We start from the raw sequence: 18,508 nt of genomic DNA, 5'->3' as shown, positions 1-18,508 counted from the left end.
AGCCTAAAGTTTGAGTGGCAGAACGAGGTAGGGAATGGTAGGCCATATACAGTGATACCGCTTTCATTCTATATGAACCCGGGATATTGCCGGTGGACAAGGCTCCCAAACAGGCAAATTCCCAGGTCGACCGGGTTCACACTGAACCCAGGGCCGTCTTTCCCATAAGGCACAATGGGCAGGTGCCCGGGGGCCCTGCAGCCCAGGGGGGCCCGTCGGAGGAAGCCAAAAAAACAAAAACCTGGAAAAAGAAAAGAAGAAAATACTTACCGTGCTGTCAGCTGGCGATCCGGCTCCCTCCATGGTCTCCTCCTCCGTCGCGCTCGCAGTGCATGTCGGCCGTGATGTCATCACGCCCGCCCAACATCCATTGCGGAGCGTGACGGAGGAGTAGACCATGGAGGGAGCCGGATCGCCAGCTGACAGCACGGTAAGTATTTTCTTTTCTTTTTCCAGTTTTTTTTTTTTTTGGCTTCCTCCGACGGGCCCATATATATAATCATTTTTCTTTTTTTTGTATATATAGGGGCCCCGGTGCACTGCTGTGCCCGGGGGCCCAAGATGGTCTTAAGAGGGCCCTGACTGAACCTGGTCAGACCCGGGTCTGACAAAGAAAAAAAGTCCTCTTAATACGTTAGTATTTCCTCCACGCAGACTGTCTGGCAGGTTACATGAAGAAATTACGTCATTCCTATTGGCCAGGGAGAAAATTATGCATTTAAAGTGGACCCTACGCCTGGATTACATTATACAGGCATAGGGTTCGCTATTGCCGCTTTAAATGCATAATTTTCTCCCTGGCCAATAGGAGTGACGTAATTTCTTCATGTAACCTGTCGGACAGTCAGTGTGGAGGAAATACTAAGGTATTATGAGGACTTTTTATTCTTTTTTTTTTTAAATTCAACTTTTTTTAATACATTTTTTGTTTTTAGACTTTTTTATACTAGTCGGTGAGACTCGGGTTGAAAAACCCGGGTCACTGCCCCTTATACCTGTATGTCCGTCATATAAAATCTTGCAAGTGGGGACATATTCATGTGGTATCCTAAAGTGGAATTAAGTTTAAATTTGGACCTTGTGATTTATGCTGCTATTATAACAGTGAAATAAGGAGGCTCCCGCTTGGTTTAAACTTTTTATTGAGGCATCATGCTGAGGCTGAACTAAGAAGGGGTGCATCCCCCGATAACATCGCTCCAGATATTGCCAGGTCCCACCACTGAATCAACCAAGAAATGCCCCTCCAAACTCTCTACATCGCATGGGCTTCCCCCAAGTGGCTGGATGAATTGGTCGCTCTTTGACCACAACCACCACTTACGAGACCCACAGCTCTGATCATTGGCCGACTCAGGGACCGCCTGGGACTCACCTGCAGTCAACCCAAGGCAACCTATGGTCTCTTTTGCAGCTCTGCTAACAGTGGGAGCAGAGACTCCACATTGACATCACCACTCCAGACTCATCGTACCTTGACCTCTGGCAACCATTGAAGTCCTGCACTAAGGCCTACTGAATAGCTATGGGGCCTTGCATTTTCTGTTTACCCACTTGTCTCATTTATCCACATCTTATAAACATACATAGTCTTTCTTTAACATACTCTTTAGCTCTACCCTATGGAGTAATGATTAACTATCAACCTTTTACTACAAGAAAGGGATAAGATACGTAGGAAAATAAACTCACCCAAAACCCTCACATAATGTCTCAAGGGGAAACGGTCTTCAGCGACAGACCCACCTGACTTCTTAGGAAGGCAAGAAAATTATCAAAGTCCTCCTTTGCTTCCAAGCAGGCATCGAGTCACTATCCCACTCCAGAACCCCAAATCGACTAAGAGGTTTCACCAAGCATGCAGCGCTTCATCAATTTGTTGTTCTAATACATCAAAACAACATTCCAGAGTGAGCTGCTACAAGCATTACACAATTTCAAAATATTGAACCCTTGCGGAAGCCAATATCTGCATTAAGAAGTGGCCTCTATCTCTGAGAGGTGTGAAGATATAGAAAATAGGGCCAGAAGCAATAACATGTGTCTTAAGAACATGCCTGAATTTATTCTCATCGACTTCTTCCAAGTCCATCCTGCCAAACTAATTGACAGAGCCCAGAACCCCCTTCTGGGCAACCACATTATCTTTTACATATACACTTTTAGCACATCAAAGAGAAGTGTCACTCGCCGGATGGTTAGTGCCTCTGGTTTGGGACATGGGTCTCTCTCTCTCTTGCCGGTGCCTGTTTGGTGCTGCGGCCGTCCGCCATCTTGACCAAGGATTGCGCATGTGCAGAAACCACGAACTGTTAAAACCTTGCTCATAGTCTCATTGGTCAATCAATCACCTCTCACTACTTAAGGCACCTGTTACTCTATTACCGTTGCCTGTTCTTTGGTTCTCATTCCCTTGTGACTCCGAGGTGTTTTTCCAGTTTCTACTCGTGCTCTCTGTTTGCGGTGGAACATACCTGCACCTGGACAAGCCTTCTCTCCATATCGTGGTACAACTTGCCAGCCGCAGGCCACTCCACGCTACCTTGTTACATACCTGCACCTGGACAAGCCTTCTCTCCATATCGTGGTATAACTTGCCAGCCGCAGGCCACTCCACGCTACCTTGTTACATACCTGCACCTGGACAAGCCTTCTCTCCATATCGTGGTATAACTTGCCAGCCGCAGACCACTCCACGCTACCTTGTTACATACCTGCACCTGGACATGCCTTCTCTCCATATTGGTGGTACAACTTGCTACTCGCAGACCACTCTACGCTACCTAGTATTATACCAGCATCTGCACAAGTCTTTACATCTACCAGCGGGAACATATGTCAGGAGCAGCTTACCCTACTATGTTGCATGGTACCTGTTATTAGGACTAAAGCCTATAGTGCCTCTGAAGTATAGCTGCGAGTCGCTGACTCTCCTGCTGCATTATTGATTGGTCCTTCCATAGACTTTATCCAGTTGTCATATGTTGGTCTGCTGTATGTTACCTGTGTGCTAATGCACTTTGGAACTTTCTCCTCCTTTTATTACTGCTCATCAGTCTACAGTGTTACCATTGTTTCTATTGTTCAGAGACTCTGCATTTATATCATTGACATTCTCTTTCCTATTCAGTTGTACAGTTCCGTATATTCTCCACACTTCCCAGAGGGCCGCGACCTGCACAGTGGCAGCCGCTAAAACCATACTCCCTTGCGGGAGTTCCTGGAGAAGACCAGCCACTGTGTTAGACTCCGCGCCTTTGGTAAAGTGAAATTCCACCTGGTGAATTCTGGGTAAAACTCCTAGTGCCCGTGACAAGAAGATTATACAAGCTTTAAGAAACCTCCACTCTGTCACCTATAAAGATGCAGATGTTCCATTCATAACCCAGATTTAATAGCAAAGGAGTTGCAAACCTTTTACTCTAATTTTATAACTTAAATACCTACCATCCAGCAGGTCTCGACCTGGAAGCAGTGATCGATGAATTCTGCACTCGTGTAACTTCGCTATATTCCCCCTGAGGTCACCACCGTGCTCACCTCAAAAATCTCTGAGCAAGAAACAGTTAACACTCTCCGCTCCATAAAAACCACTTCCACTCCTGGCCGAGACAGTTTACCCAGCCCTGTAATATAAAAAGTTTACCAGTATCGTCGACCCAAATTAATATTATTCAACTCTATCTTAGACAGTGGGTCCTTTGACCGTGCCACTACCAAAGCCATACCCAAATACGGTAAAGATCCAGCCCTATTCTGTCCAGTGCTTTGCTTAAAGTTGACTTGTAAATATTCAGTAAGATCTTAGATAACAATCTTAAAACTGTTTTAGTGTCTTTGATCCATACAGATCAGGTTTTCTCCCTGGCCGCCAAGTTGTGATCAATATCAGGCATAGACCTGATCGATCACGTTGGTGAACTCAGAAAGCCAGGCCTCTATCGCTTGATGCCGAAAAGGCCTACAACCGCATTGGGTGGCTCTTCAAGATGACAGCCCTTGTTACCTATGGCTCCCTAAACTGGTTTCTCACTGGGACCTCAATCCTCAAGACCTCTCTCTCTTTGCACCTCAATCCTTCAGCCTTGTTCCAGGTGAACAGGTATGTCTCCTCTCCCTTCCCTATTACCAACAGCACCAGGCAGAAGTGCTCTATTTCGCCCAATATCTTCACCCTAACTATAGAACGCCTTAATATTAATTTCAGATCTCAGGAAATAAATACTACTTTACTTTTTCCCTGGCACAGTGTGTACAATGGCACTTCCCCCTCTGAGTTTTAGAGTCTAGGTTGACATAGAAATGGCAGCCCTTTGCATGACTTTTTTCCCCAGTTTTACAATCTAAACATCTTGGATTTTCAAATGGGCAGTTCCATCAGACATTTTAATAAATCAATCCAAAACCTCTAGTAGACCGCTCTCCACAATAGAAAATCTTTGTCTCTATAGTCATTCCTCCAAAGACCTAATTTAAAAGCTTTACTATGCTCTTCCTCCAATCTCAAATGTAGAGACAGCTCCAGATGAATCCAAGTGAATTTTAACAGTGCAGGAAAAATTCTAAGCAATTACATCAATGGCTGGACAAACTCACAGCACTAATTACTTTGAAGCAGTTTTTACAGTTTTTTGTTAGTAACCATGTCGACTTAACAAAACTGCTATCAGTGTGCACCGATGGATGCCCGTCTATGGTTGGTGTCAATTCAGGATTTATCTCTTTTCTGAATAAATGTTTAAGGGGCCTATTTATTATAGCTAATTATCATGTCAATTCCCAGAAAATTGAAATATGTTCTAAATCTATCATCAGTGCATAGCAGCAGATATCTATGATATCTGCTGCTTTGCATTTTTGTTTTTCAAAATACACAGCAGTCCCCATAAATGTCTATGGGGACTGCTATGTACCGCAATTTAACAAGTATGTGAAAATACTTTTACACATACCATATGTGATAGTTCTCAGCTGTGTCAAGTTCTGCTCCGAAGAGCAGAGCTTTACAGCGCATGTGTGAATGGATCATATGATCCATCCCTGTCACATGACTCATGTCAGAGCTCACAGTAACAATGCAGCTCAAGGATAATCAATGCGCAAGCCCGAGGTTTTCGGTTGGTGCATGCACCCAGGGATTGAAATCAGGAAACAAGATCGCATTCAGGATCGCAATTGGAGAAGAGGCAGTGTAAAGTGAGTGTTACTGTTCCTGTGGAGGTTTTTTATTAAATATGAAAGATAGTTCAATCCTTATCTATGCAATGAGGATTGAAATCTTTCATACAATGCGGACATTAGTAAACAGGGGCCTGAATAAGGAAAATATGCTAACTTTTCATTGTAGTATTCATCACGAAAGCCATTCTGTAAAGTTTTGGGGGCCTATTAATAATTATTTTTATCTAAATTCCCCTTAAACAATCTGGCGCAAATCTAAGTATAGTTCAAATTTATGAACAGTGCATCGCAGCAGATATCATAGATATCTGGTGCTTTGCATTTTGTTTCGAAATACAGAGCAGGCCCCATAAGGAAAAAAGAGATGAGTTCCAGATTTCAAGACTTTTGGTAATATTGTAATACATTCCGCCCTGTAGAAAAATCCTTAGATTATAACAACCAAAGAAGCATCTGAATAATCCATTCTTCGTAGTGAAGCAAGATATCTGAAAGATGCACTGATCGATTTACAGCAAGACACAAAACTTCAAAGTATATCTGAAAAAAAGAAAGCTTCAGAGTTTGTGAAGTTAGCGTCAAAAAGTCTTCTTGTACACAAAAAATTCAGTGCTTTTTTGGATCCACATATATTTGTGAAGTAACTTTCAGCAAACTTGAGACTTCTAAAAAAACCAAATATAGGTCCCGGCTCACAAATACTAACTTGGAGGGTCGTCTTTAGATTTTAGTTTCACCGAAGCCAGTGCCAATCAAGAAGATTATGGAAATATCAACTGTTTCTGACAATCAACTTCAAAGCAGTAACTGTTAAAAAAAAATGTTTACCAGACCATTACCCTGTGTGTAGATTTGCTTAACATTTTTTCAAGTTCACTAATATTTGTGGTAAAATATCTGCTGTGGGATTTAAATTCAGATTACAGTTAAATTTTTACTTCATTAATAAAACTACAGTATTGTAAGTACCGTTACTCAGCATTGTTTCCATATCTTTTTGGTATTATCATGCAAAAACGATATATAAAACGTTTTGCAAAGCAATCATTTTATTTGCCCTGAGGAATTTGGACTTTACAAGTGGTAATAGTTTGGAGTAAATATTAAGTGTAATATATAGCATGCTCAACTAAAAAAACTCAGGTTTTGTTAAAAAGTACTACCACCAAAATAATAATAATATATACATATTTTTTATAAGCCTTGGTCACAGTTAATTCATGTATTTATAATTCAATTGGATAGCGCCTCACTTGTACTTCTTAGTACCTATTGGTGCTCTTGAAAGTTTACTAGTGAGTACCACTTTAATAGACCAAACTGAAAACTATTTTAGTTTCACTGTAAGAATATAAAATAATTTTGAAAAATTGTAGCTTGTCTACTAGTTCCTACAGTTCAAAAAAAGCTAAATATCTGATGTATAAAGAAGTGCCTGAATAACCTATAGGTTGATGCATTAATAATAATGGGTCATAGGGCTCTCACCTATTCCATTGTGTTTCTGCCTTGTTATAAATTGTATGTTCCATCTGTCACTCTTAGCTTGTATTAAAAAAAAAAAATAGCTTTATAATCCAAATAAAATATATATCCAAAGGAAAACCTTATCACCAAAAAACAGTAAGCCAGGATATACATCAGAAAAGTAGCCAATCAGAGCTCCTTTAGTGATGTTGCCATGGGGGTCCGGGCAGACCCGTGTGAACACGGTCTACCTGTGTATGTGGCAGTGTGTACAGACGTATACCAGCATGGTGATGTGACTGTACACAGATTTGCACAGCACCACCAGTGCTTACAATGTTCCCCCAGCAGTGACGTGTTTATCACGTGACGTTCTCCCTGTGCCAGCTTCCGTGGAGACACTTTCCGGATCCGTGTAAACAGCTCGCACGGCGGTGGTGGTGGGTGTCATGGCGCCGGTGCACCGCAGCCACAGCCCCGGCTCTGTTCGCCAGAGGCGCCATGACAGCAGCGATAGGTCCCCGGATAGGAAACCGAAGAGGTCCAGGTCCCGGTCCCGATCCCGAGAACGGACCGTCAGCAATGGCCGCAGTCACTCCAGAGACCGAACCCCCTCCAGCAGGCCCCATCACAGCAAGCAGTGGGGCAGCTACTACGAGAAGGGGAAGGAGGAGATGCTGAGACAGAGACAAGAAGCGTTTATAGCCAGGTAGGCGGTGTGTGTAGGTGTGTGTAATCCTGTGCAGAGGCCACCAGTCAGGTAGGCTGTGTGTGTGTAATCCTGTGCAGAGGCCACCAGTCAGGTAGGCAGTGTGTGTAATCCTGTGCAGAGCCCAGCAGTCAGGTAGGCAGTGTGTGTGTAATCCTGTGCAGAGGCCACCAGTCAGGTAGGCAGTGTGTGTGTAATCCTGTGCAGAGGCCACCAGTCAGGTAGGCAGTGTGTGTAATCCTGTGCAGAGGCCACCAGTCAGGTAGGCAGTGTGTGTAATCCTGTGCAGAGGCCACCAGTCAGGTAGGCAGTGTGTGTAATCCTGTGCAGAGGCCACCAGTCAGGTAGGCAGTGTGTAATCCTGTGCAGAGGCCACCAGTCAGGTAGGCAGTGTGTGTGTAATCCTGTGCAGAGGCCACCAGTCAGGTAGGCAGTGTGTGTAATCCTGTGCAGAGGCCACCAGTCAGGTAGGCAGTGTGTGTAATCCTGTGCAGAGGCCACCAGCCAGGTAGGCAGTGTGTGTAATCCTGTGCAGACCACCAGTCAGGTAGGCAGTGTGTGTAATCCTGTGCAGAGGCCACCAGTCAGGTAGGCAGTGTGTGTAATCCTGTGCAGAGGCCACCAGTCAGGTAGGCAGTGTGTGTAATCCTGTGCAGAGGCCACCAGTCAGGTAGGCAGTGTGTAATCCTGTGCAGAGGCCACCAGTCAGGTAGGCAGTGTGTGTGTGTGTGTGTGTAATCCTGTGCAGAGGCCACCAGTCAGGTAGGCAGTGTGTGTGTAATCCTGTGCAGAGGCCACCAGTCAGGTAGGCAGTGTGTGTGTGTAATCCTGTGCAGAGGCCACCAGTCAGGTAGGCAGTGTGTGTGTAATCCTGTGCAGAGGCCACCAGTCAGGTAGGCAGTGTGTGTGTAATCCTGTGCAGAGGCCACCAGTCAGGTAGGCAGTGTGTGTGTAATCCTGTGCAGAGGCCACCAGTCAGGTAGGCAGTGTGTGTAATCCTGTGCAGAGGCCACCAGCCAATGCAGTCACACTGTAGTAGTCAAAATAACTAGCCTGCTAAACATATGTTATGATAAATGCACACTAATCTACATTAGTAATATCACATTGATTCATTATGAAGCTTGAGGCAGAAGGCAGTATACTATACTGATTATAAACCTCCCCTTAGGACAACATACCTGGCCCTTTAATTCATTTAAAACCCCCTTTTCTTCGTCTTGGAACAACTGCAGCCACAGGTTTGTATGTAATATGTGTACACTATTGCTATGCTGTGTATGTCCCTAATATAGAAAAGTACCAGGGGTTTTATGTACAAAACATTTCCACTGTACCCAAATTAAAGGCTTTGGTCACAAGTAAGAATCATACCTTTCTTAAATATAATCATAGTTGCTAACTATTTTCCAGGGACATTGACTGGTTTAAAGGATATTTCTCAAATTTCTTCATCCTGACATGAAGGCATGCTGAGACTTGTAGTTCCAAAACAGTTTTAGAGGCAGAGGTTGCCTAATCATAAACTGTTTTTCCATTTTCTATACTATATGCTAACTACAGTCACTCGTGAGAAACAAAATATGACCTCAATGTAGTAAGCAAAAACAACACTGTTAATTGTAAATGATAGAGTACATTTTATACACACCGCTATGCTCTCTCTTATTTCCATTTTTATTTGGGTATTGGTAGGTTATACTTCCTTTTATAATGTAATAAAATTGGTTTTGTAGTAGAGGAACGGGAAAGGAGGGGAGAACGAGCAGGTGATAGGCGAGACATTCTCTAGTTAAACAAACCAGGGGAAATCACATAATACAGTGAAATAGGATGAAGAGAATCATTAGGACAATTAAGTACAAGTTTCATAGCGTCTGTAATTTCCTATTTTCTTTTTTTTAATGAAATAAAATATTTGCAGCATCACCAGTTGATCATTTTATGGAATCTTGCATCCAGCTTTAACCCCACCCCACATACGCAGATACAACCTCCCTCCCCACACATCCCGTCTTCATATGCCATCAACCATAAATAAAACAAATCCATCAGAGCAGATGTACCTTTAAAAAAATACATAAAGCAAAGTGTCCTATAACTGCCAGAATAGAGCACACAACTCCCATATACGCAAGTAATTCTGTATTTTACTATCGTCCATGTTGTATGTCATTGGTGTTTTTATGTTTGTTTATTTTCCAGACGTCTAAATGAAAGGGAGCGGATAGGGGAGTTGGGAGCCCCAGAAGTTTGGGGTCTTTCACCAAAAGTTCCTGAACCTGAGTAAGTCCTTTTACACCATTTTGTTTGTTGTAAGTCATTGTTAGAAACTCCTTCTGTTTTATACTCATCCTTATGTGTTTCTACAGCTCAGATGAGCACACGCCTGTAGAAGAGGAGGAGAAATGTAAAAAATCCAGCGGCTCTGACTCTTCTTCTGAAGGTAGGTTCATGTAAACCTCATCTATTCCTTTACACACCATATTATTCTGGATTCATTTAGATTTCTTTATATATTTTGGAGTATTTTTTTCTTTGTGTATGATTTTGCAGAAGAAAAGAGAAAGAAGAAGAAAAAGAAAAAGTCATCGAAAAAAAAGCATAAAAAACACTCTACAGACAGTGAGAGCAGCTCCGAGTCTGAAAGCAGTGGTAAATGTTACTTTTCATCAAGTGCCCTCTGTCTCAGTGATGTCACTGGTTCATAGTGAGTCTTACTCGTGTACAGTGGTTCAGCCCAAAATACGGCTGCCTCCAGGCAGCAGTGTAGGATTATGCATCACGCTGAATTATTTTTATTTTTGCTTGTGCAAACACGTTTATTTTATTACAATGTTATGAAACAAGCCGCTGAAATAACTTAATAACTTTCCTCCTGGGTTTTTGACGTTTGGTCACATAATGACATGCCAGAAAACCTACGTGATGTTGCTGGGAATCATTACATTTAGGAGTTCTTCAGAGTTTAGACTAAACATAGTTTTTAATGATATATCTATTGATCTCGTTTGTGGTTTGTCTTTAGCTTTCTCTGAAGATAGCCTTCCTATTTTTTTTGTTGTAGACAAAGATTCAAAAAAGAAATCAAAGAAAAAAAAGAGAAAACATAGAAAGAAGTAAGTTATGGTAATTTCATGTTCTGGTTGATGTATGATGATGGAAAATATATTATTTCAGTCACGCATGTATTTTTTTTTGAATGCATTTTAAACTTGTTTTCTCATGTTGTTCACATGTAGTCACTAAAAACATTAACTTGAACGCATGCATGTAACTTGGAATACAGGCGGTCATAACATAACCAGGTAAATCCAGCATAGCCACCTTTCCTACAGCACTCGCAGGGTTTGTCATGTGTTGCTATATAGGTTTTAATATTTGTTTTCTGATTATTTTTTTTTTCTTTTTCCTCACCACTCTGGAAATAAATATAGGATGGGACTGAGCTAATGTGCCAATACTTGGTTTCAAAATTTGATGAAGTATTGAGAAATGTATGATATTGTCTCCTAGAAGCAGTTGACACGCACATTGCTTAAGGTCGCTAGTAAATATGAAATGTAGAGCCTTATTCATCTCAGAGGGAAGGACCCCACAATTATGGTGACTTAACAGATGACAATTTTTTTACAGGAAGAAGTCAAAGAAAAAGAAGGGCAAGAAAATCAGGAAGGAATCCAGCGACTCAAGCAGTGAAGATTCAGATGATGAAGACATGAAGGATGATGATAACTGGGTAGAAAGAACAAGTATGCATTTTTTGTATTTTATTCAATATATTGCATTCTACTGTCATACCATTTAGGCAATGGGAAGAAACAAAACCAATCTGTATATTTTTACACAGTTGTTGAAGAACAACATAAGTGTCTTTAAAACCTAATCGATGTTTGTGCAAAGTGCACCTTGCAGTCCCAGCACAAGTCGCTAATGGCGCAATTAATTCAAGGTCACTTCTCGTTACTACCCACCAAGGGCGCACCAAAAAAGGCTCCTATTGTTTGACCTACCAGCTACTAGGGAAGAAAATCTTTTATATGTATTGTTGTTATTATTTATGTTTATTTCTCTTTGTTGGGCTTTCATTTGGGTTCCCAGGGTGTTTTGGGTACAAAAAAAAGGAATATAAAACATTGCTCATTTTTGCTCACACCTCATAAAAATGAGCAAAGATTAGTAGCTAAACATAAGCGTGATACTACTGTGGCATCTTTCAGACAGTTGATTAACCCCCCCTTTATGTCTATCCCTGTGTTGGAGAAATGGAATTTTTATGTTTTATGGCTATAATTTTTTTGTTACAAGTTGTTTTTTTCTTTTTTGTTTATGTCCCATACTCAGATTACAAAAGAAATTATATCACATGTTTTTGTTTTATTCCCCCACAGAAGCTAACATTGATGATGTGGATTTTGTGGGACCCGAAGCACCAATAACACATTTATCCCAAGATGACAAACCATTGAAGTAAGTCTAATTTCTCAGCCTTGGAAACGTCATTACTTGGTAACATAAGTAAAATATTGTTCCTGCTATCCACATGTTAGTCAATATTAGCTCATGTTTAGAGTCTAAGGAGAAATATCAAAATATCCTTTTTCTTTTATCTTGGCGGTATGTCATATTTTACATTATTTTGTTCAGTTTCTGTATATTGGTAGCTTGTTCTGTTAAAGTTTGCAGTTAACGCTGCCTATTAAAGAGGCTCCTACAATTAATTGCCTGGTGTGGAGTACGGGAGTGACAGAGACCTGTTCTCTATGCTATTAGTATCTGTAAATGTTTTTCCCTAGGGTTGGTTTGTTAGTTTTTCAGGTAAGGGCTTTGAATAGTCTGCACTAAACAAAAGATGGTACTTTATATGGGCCGTTCGGTCAGCACTGCCCAAACATTCTATAAGATTATAGCTGACTTCATATCTCCTACTACCAAGCTCAGTCCCACAAAACCCGATTCCAGCTGTCGCTGAAGAGGCTGCAAAATGGATTACAATATCCTGCTGTCATAGATCACATCCCCACGTCATGGTCAGCATATGTAGGGCAGACCATGTAAAGTATTACATCACAAGACTTGCTAAGCAGAAATGATAACTGTATTTAAATCTCCCGCTGCCAACTGAGTCCAGTGAATAAATTCTTTTACCATCTAGGTAATGGGAGATTTGAGTAGAGAATTTAGCCTAGTGATTTATAATTTGCAATATCTGCGATTAAGCGTGCTCTTTTAAAAGAAAAACCCAAGAGGAGCTAATCCGGATAAATGCTTATTTTATTTGACTTTTTTTAAAGCATTTAATAGGTGTTTTTTACGCCCATGTGCACAAGCCCACAGTACTTTTAAAGATTTCTATGTTTATTGGTAATATACTCCCTGTCTAACTGAGGACTATACCTTGGCATGTATATTGTGTATTTCATTTATTAAAGTGATCTGTTCGCTGGCTTCATTAAACTTGATTTGCTTAAATACACTTTTATTTCAACAGCTATGGGCATGCCCTCCTACCCGGTGAGGGTGCAGCTATGGCAGAGTATGTGAAGGCGGGCAAGCGTATCCCAAGGAGAGGTGAAATCGGCCTGACAAGTGATGAAATAGCCTCTTTTGAGAAGTCTGGCTATGTAATGAGTGGAAGCAGGTTTGTACTTTATGTTGCTGCTATATACTGCAGGACTGAAATGAATGTGGAATCTGTTTGAGCTTACATGACAATTGTATTTTTAATGGTTTTCCATGCAAGCTTCAAACTTGAACACAGTAATGCTCTCTGTTTGAATTTAAAAAAATACAATATTAAAAATACTTTAAAATGTGCCATTGAAGCTGTAACAGACAGGCAACATATTATAGTGTATTCTGACATCTTTTAACTCCTGGCATAGTATAGAATTGAAACCTGTTTAATGCACTCCAATACAGTGCAGATCAAATGGCTAACATCCTGACACACATATGTGAAAGGTAAACTATTTGTAACCTATTATATAGATCTGGAGGGGCAAATATCGATAATTGGATTCATCAGACTATTTACCGGAATGGAAGATGCAAATTAGCCGTTGATGTAGTATATAGGTGTAAGATCTTCACCATTTGGTGGTAGAAGTCTCTTTGAATTAAGTATCTGATGATTGGCTTGGACCAGATCTCCATAAGAAGAATACTACACCAAATTCAATTCATAATTGTACATGAAACTCGCTATTCAGGCCACGATGCATGTATTACATTTACATGCATACGTATTTATTCTATTATTGGTTGTTGGGGGTTTTTTTTGTTTTTATTTTTTACATTTCCCATTAACACAATTACTCTTTTAGGTCTTTTATATTGTGCTAATTGCAGGATACATGTGCTGTCATAGGGGCATTTGTGTTAGTTGTAAATCTACAGTGGAGACTTTAACCAATGTAATTTAAATGGAGGTCTTTATGTGGAGAAACGTGACAACTGTGGAGGAGGGCTTGAATTTGCACAGATTTACTGTCCATAATCCTAAAACACATGTACCAATAGTAGCACATTTCTACAAGAGTTACCAAAGCATAAATGACCCAAGAGTGACAATAGTCTATACATTGCAGTAGTGGGCAACTGGTTGGCTCTTAAAGGGGTAACGTAGTATTCCTGTCCACAGTATTTTTTCTCCTCCTGGTCCTCTAACTAATGATTCTGTTGTCACAGAATGCGCTCTGTGCATTCACAGTCTGTTCCTGAATGGTGAGGTCATAGTGACTATTGAATAACTGTACTAATACTGTGGGTGGCATGAACACTTTAAACTCTTAGGACAGATTAACTTAGGTCCGGCGATTACGCGCAGCTGCGCTAGTAAAATGACAATGCAGTACTGCAACATTGTGGATTTCCCTTCGCAACCCTATGGAGAGCGCACAGAAATCCACAATATTGCGGTAACGTGTTGTCAGCGGGAGCGTATCCGCGATCTTTGAATATGCCCCTTAATGTGATCTTCTCCACAAAGGTGTGTGTGTGTGTGTGTGTGTGTGTGTGTGTGTGTGTGTGTGTGTGTGTGTGTGTGATACCTGACAAATATATTGCCCACCATTGTTCCAATTTATGCATATATAAAAGATATAATTTATAAACCGTGTGTTTTGATGTCATTGCTTTCGTCAATTCAGTGTTTATTAGCAAAACTTGTACATTATTCCTTGTAATATACCCCTACTGCAAAGTATTACCGATATAACAAGTCACCTTGTATTTCTAAGACTTATATATAAAAATTATCACTAAACTAGTCAGTGACTTTTAATATTCAGATAATTTACATTAAGTGTTACCTTATCCCATAGAAAAGGAAACCTTTGTTTTAAGCTATGTTATCTTTTTATTTGACATAATGTTTTACTTCTTGAGGGAATATCCACATCTTGGTTTTTTTGGTATTGAAAAGTATACAATCCCTGAGAATGGCGCTACACATAATGCGGAAAGCCACATATGGTTTCATCCAAGCATAATATATTACAAATAAATGTCTTTTTACAACATAAGATTGATAACCTTATGTTCACACCCATTGCATCTTTTAGTACAACTCGGCTCATGATGTGTCACAGCCATTTAATAGTTTTATGATTAGTTAGAGCCAGTTCCACGGCCTGCACAAGATGTTTATAAATAGAATAAACTATTGTCTTTCACCAACATTTTATTGTTACTATATGTATATTCTACAAAAATGTTATTTATTAACCATTTCTAACATGAAACCTCTACAAATCGCACTGACCACACAGAGGAGTTGGTGTGAAGGCTCCTGCAAGATTATACGTAATCGAAGCGTAACACACATTTATTTGTAATATTTTTTCCTTCTAACACTCTGTAAAAGCTTAAATGAAATTGTTATTTTCTGCTCAGACATCGTCGTATGGAGGCTGTACGTCTACGTAAGGAGAACCAGATTTATAGTGCAGATGAGAAGAGAGCGCTGGCTTCCTTCAACCAGGAAGAAAGACACAAGAGAGAGAACAAGATCCTGTCCAGCTTCAGAGAGATGGTTTACAGGAAAACCAAGGGAAAGGAGGACAAATAAAGACTCTCGGACTGCACAACTAACATCGCTGTCTGGTATCCATTATCTTCGTGTCCATGTTATCATCCGTGTAGACGTATATCTTCTCTTCCATTGGGATCTTCGTTAGCCACCTGTTTTATTATATACTCAGACTTTCATTCTAGTTTTCTATCTTTCCACTTTTTATTTTTGTTTTAAAATCTGTTTTGTTTTTAAATAACTTATTTACCAAATCTCAATTGAATATTCTTCGCAATGCTTCTTGAGTATAACAAATTGGTCTGAATTAAAGTGAGGAAATATTTTCAAATCCAGGGACTGCTTCTTTTATGACCACATAATGCAGAATAGAGGTTTTCAGAGACCAGAGAGTATATACACAAACAGTATATATTCTAGCTTATTAAAGATACTGAACTGGAGGTGTTCAAGCTATACATTTGGAGAGGTGTTCGCACTTTAAATGCATCATCTGTAATTATTCAAGAAAAAATGATGACTTTAAAAAGATGACTTTTTTTAGTTAATCAGGTGATTTCTTTTATGAATAAAATACTATTATTTATACACCACGTTATATTTCATTTTTTTCCGTTTGTTTTTTGTCTGTTTATTGAAAAATAGAGAAGAGGAGGAAAGCAGTGCAACCAATAATACACAAATTGGTTACAAAGCGTTAACCATATTTTACATGGGTACATATCAAGATATGCAGAGTATACGAAAATTATACCCCGGGCACTGACGCACGTGAAGGTTACAGACCATAGGACAGGGCATGGTGTTCAAGCCATGGGGACCAGACAGGAGAATTTGACGGATGTGTTGGAGATAATGTAGGATATATGTTCCATTTTATAAACAACCCAAATTCTCTATGATGGCAGCTAGAGTAGGAGGATTTGGATTTTCCAGTATGCAGTGATTTAGCACCTTACAGTGTTGAGAACGTGCCATATCAGTCGCTGAGTGCGGGAGGAAAGAATATAAGTGACCGGGGCATCCACACCTTGGTGTACTGCCTTCCATAACGGGGATATTTGTGGACTCTACTGGAGTATGTAGAGAGGGTGCTCTCCTTTCTTACGCCACAAACAGAGAGCTGATGAGTCAGGACAAATAATGTAATCCGTTTTTCTACTCATGCTATTTCTAGGCTGCACATTCCACCATTGGCCTTCTTTTGCCACTTTCTGAGGATCCCACCAAAGAATGGTGAAATAGTGGACTCTCCCCTTTATGTAATTTGACAGGGCAATGCTGTTAAATATGAAAACGTCTTATGCCCTAAGCTCCCAAAACCTCAGGTTCTGCCATCTTCCCTATTGTCAGAATTGTTGGCTTACCTGTATCTATGGCAATGAACCTGTTACTTAATGTTCAATAAAAACCTTGGGAGCCATCTATAGCTTGTGGGAGCAAAGAGAACATATGGGTCTTCTTTTGCAGTATTTCACATTCATATGTGCACAATTGTATAGAATATACATTGTAATTTTCTGCTATCCCAGATGGAATGGTTACTATTTCATTCTAAATTCAATGTCATGCCTAAGCCGGATTTGGACAAATCAATCTAAATGTTTGAAGAAAGTGCCAGATCTAAAATAACCAGCCTATTTCCTCATTATACCCTAGCAGCCTCCTGTGCTCCCTCATTGTCTTTACTAGCTGAGAAGCAATTCTAATAGTTTTCCCAGTGACTAGTGCTGGCCATGGGACCTATACAGCATGCTGTGTTATTACAGCAGTCGGAGCCACTCACTCCTATAATGAAACCCCAGTCACTTGGCTCTGACCGCTATATTTTATATTACTGTGTAGGTGCAGGGAGCAAAGTGGGTCTACTCAGGCTACGTTTTTGTAGTTAGCCATGATCTGTCCAGCTTTGGCCTGAGCACTGCTTGCCTATTGTATGCCCCACCACCGTTCCCCAGCAACTTTCCCAAAGTACTCGTGTTTGAGAAACAATATCTCATAAATGTCATGTTTCTCAGTCTTAAACCTTCTTAATAAATTGCTTTTCAATTTCTGCATCTATGAGTGTACTTGGCTACCCATTGGAAATCGGATAACACCACATCAGACTGGACATAACAATCTATTTGCATTGTTGAAAAGCTCTGCCCTAATGCACATAATGGATTACCTCCAAATGTGCCCACTTGTGTTCCCCCCCTATCAGATAATCTAAATAGAATGTTGTATCTCTCATTGTTAAATAAATTCTCAGCACAGATGTCACCTTGTCTTTCAAAAGTAAACACTATCTTATCACAAGTGGGGAAGCTTCAGCATTGTGCAGCACTTATGCCACTAACATACCTCTAATACGTTGTTTCTGATGAAAATTAAAAATCATAACCTAGAGCAATCCTTTCCTCTTCTTTTGGCAAGCTTGCCCTCTAATTTGCAATGCATAAATGTAATTTGTAAGGAAAAGATAACTATTGTATTTAATGTGTTTTATGTTAAAATGTCAATCTGGGAAATACTCTAAATCTTCAAACAATTAACATTTTATAAAATAAGATAGTTTGATGTATCTTGAAATCACCATGGAGGCTGTCATATTTTCTAGCAAAAACTTTTCTTGCTTGTGTAATTAATGTGAGCAAGAGTAGCATATAAGTTTTGAACTATTTTTCAAATAATTTTTGTGAGATTGTTTTATATATTTATATATTTTCGGAAAGTGAGGCATAGAAGATTGTAATTATTGGAGGGGAGGAGCATTTCGTGTTTTAATTATTAACACTGTCCATATTTATTCTAATGACACTGATGTAGTTGCTAGTATTTATATTGTATAAGCTGTCTACAATTTTGGGAAAATGCTTATATATTGGGGTGCTCACATAAATACAAAACTAAGAAAATACACGAGGTGTGGGCACTCTCTGGTGCTCATCTGTTGTGGAAGTACTGGCGTATCCTTCTGTATTTAATATTGCAATATGATAAAAGATGATGATGTATCTAATTATCTCCTATATACCTAAGAATAAATGATCGATTTATCATATATTGGCTATTCATAGTTTCACAGTGTATCACATTCTTTGCTTTAGGATTTTAAAATGTTCTTTCTTTAAAAA

General features: G+C 40.0%; 1 protein-coding gene across 2 annotated transcripts; it reads left to right on the top strand.

Moving 5' to 3' along the window:
- Window positions 1-7,025: 7,025 nt before the first annotated feature.
- On the top strand, window positions 7,026-15,977 carry NKAP (NFKB activating protein). Of its 2 annotated transcripts, XM_075184304.1 has the most exons (9): window positions 7,026-7,357; window positions 9,563-9,643; window positions 9,730-9,803; window positions 9,914-10,012; window positions 10,425-10,476; window positions 10,994-11,109; window positions 11,749-11,827; window positions 12,849-12,998; window positions 15,254-15,977. In XM_075184304.1, exons 1-9 carry the CDS (start codon window positions 7,098-7,100, stop codon window positions 15,426-15,428), a joined length of 1,086 nt encoding a protein of 361 aa, XP_075040405.1. In that variant the 5' UTR covers window positions 7,026-7,097; the 3' UTR covers window positions 15,429-15,977. The 2 variants fall into 2 exon arrangements, with proteins under 2 accessions (XP_075040405.1, XP_075040406.1); XM_075184305.1 differs by lacking the exon at window positions 9,914-10,012 and having other exon boundaries at window positions 7,027-7,357.
- The last annotated feature ends 2,531 nt before the right edge of the window (window positions 15,978-18,508 follow it).

This window comes from Mixophyes fleayi, chromosome 9, assembly GCF_038048845.1.
Source record: "Mixophyes fleayi isolate aMixFle1 chromosome 9, aMixFle1.hap1, whole genome shotgun sequence".
NCBI lineage: Eukaryota > Metazoa > Chordata > Amphibia > Anura > Limnodynastidae > Mixophyes > Mixophyes fleayi.
The sequence above is the reverse complement of the archived record's forward strand: the minus strand, read 5'-3'. Positions and strand labels throughout refer to the sequence as shown.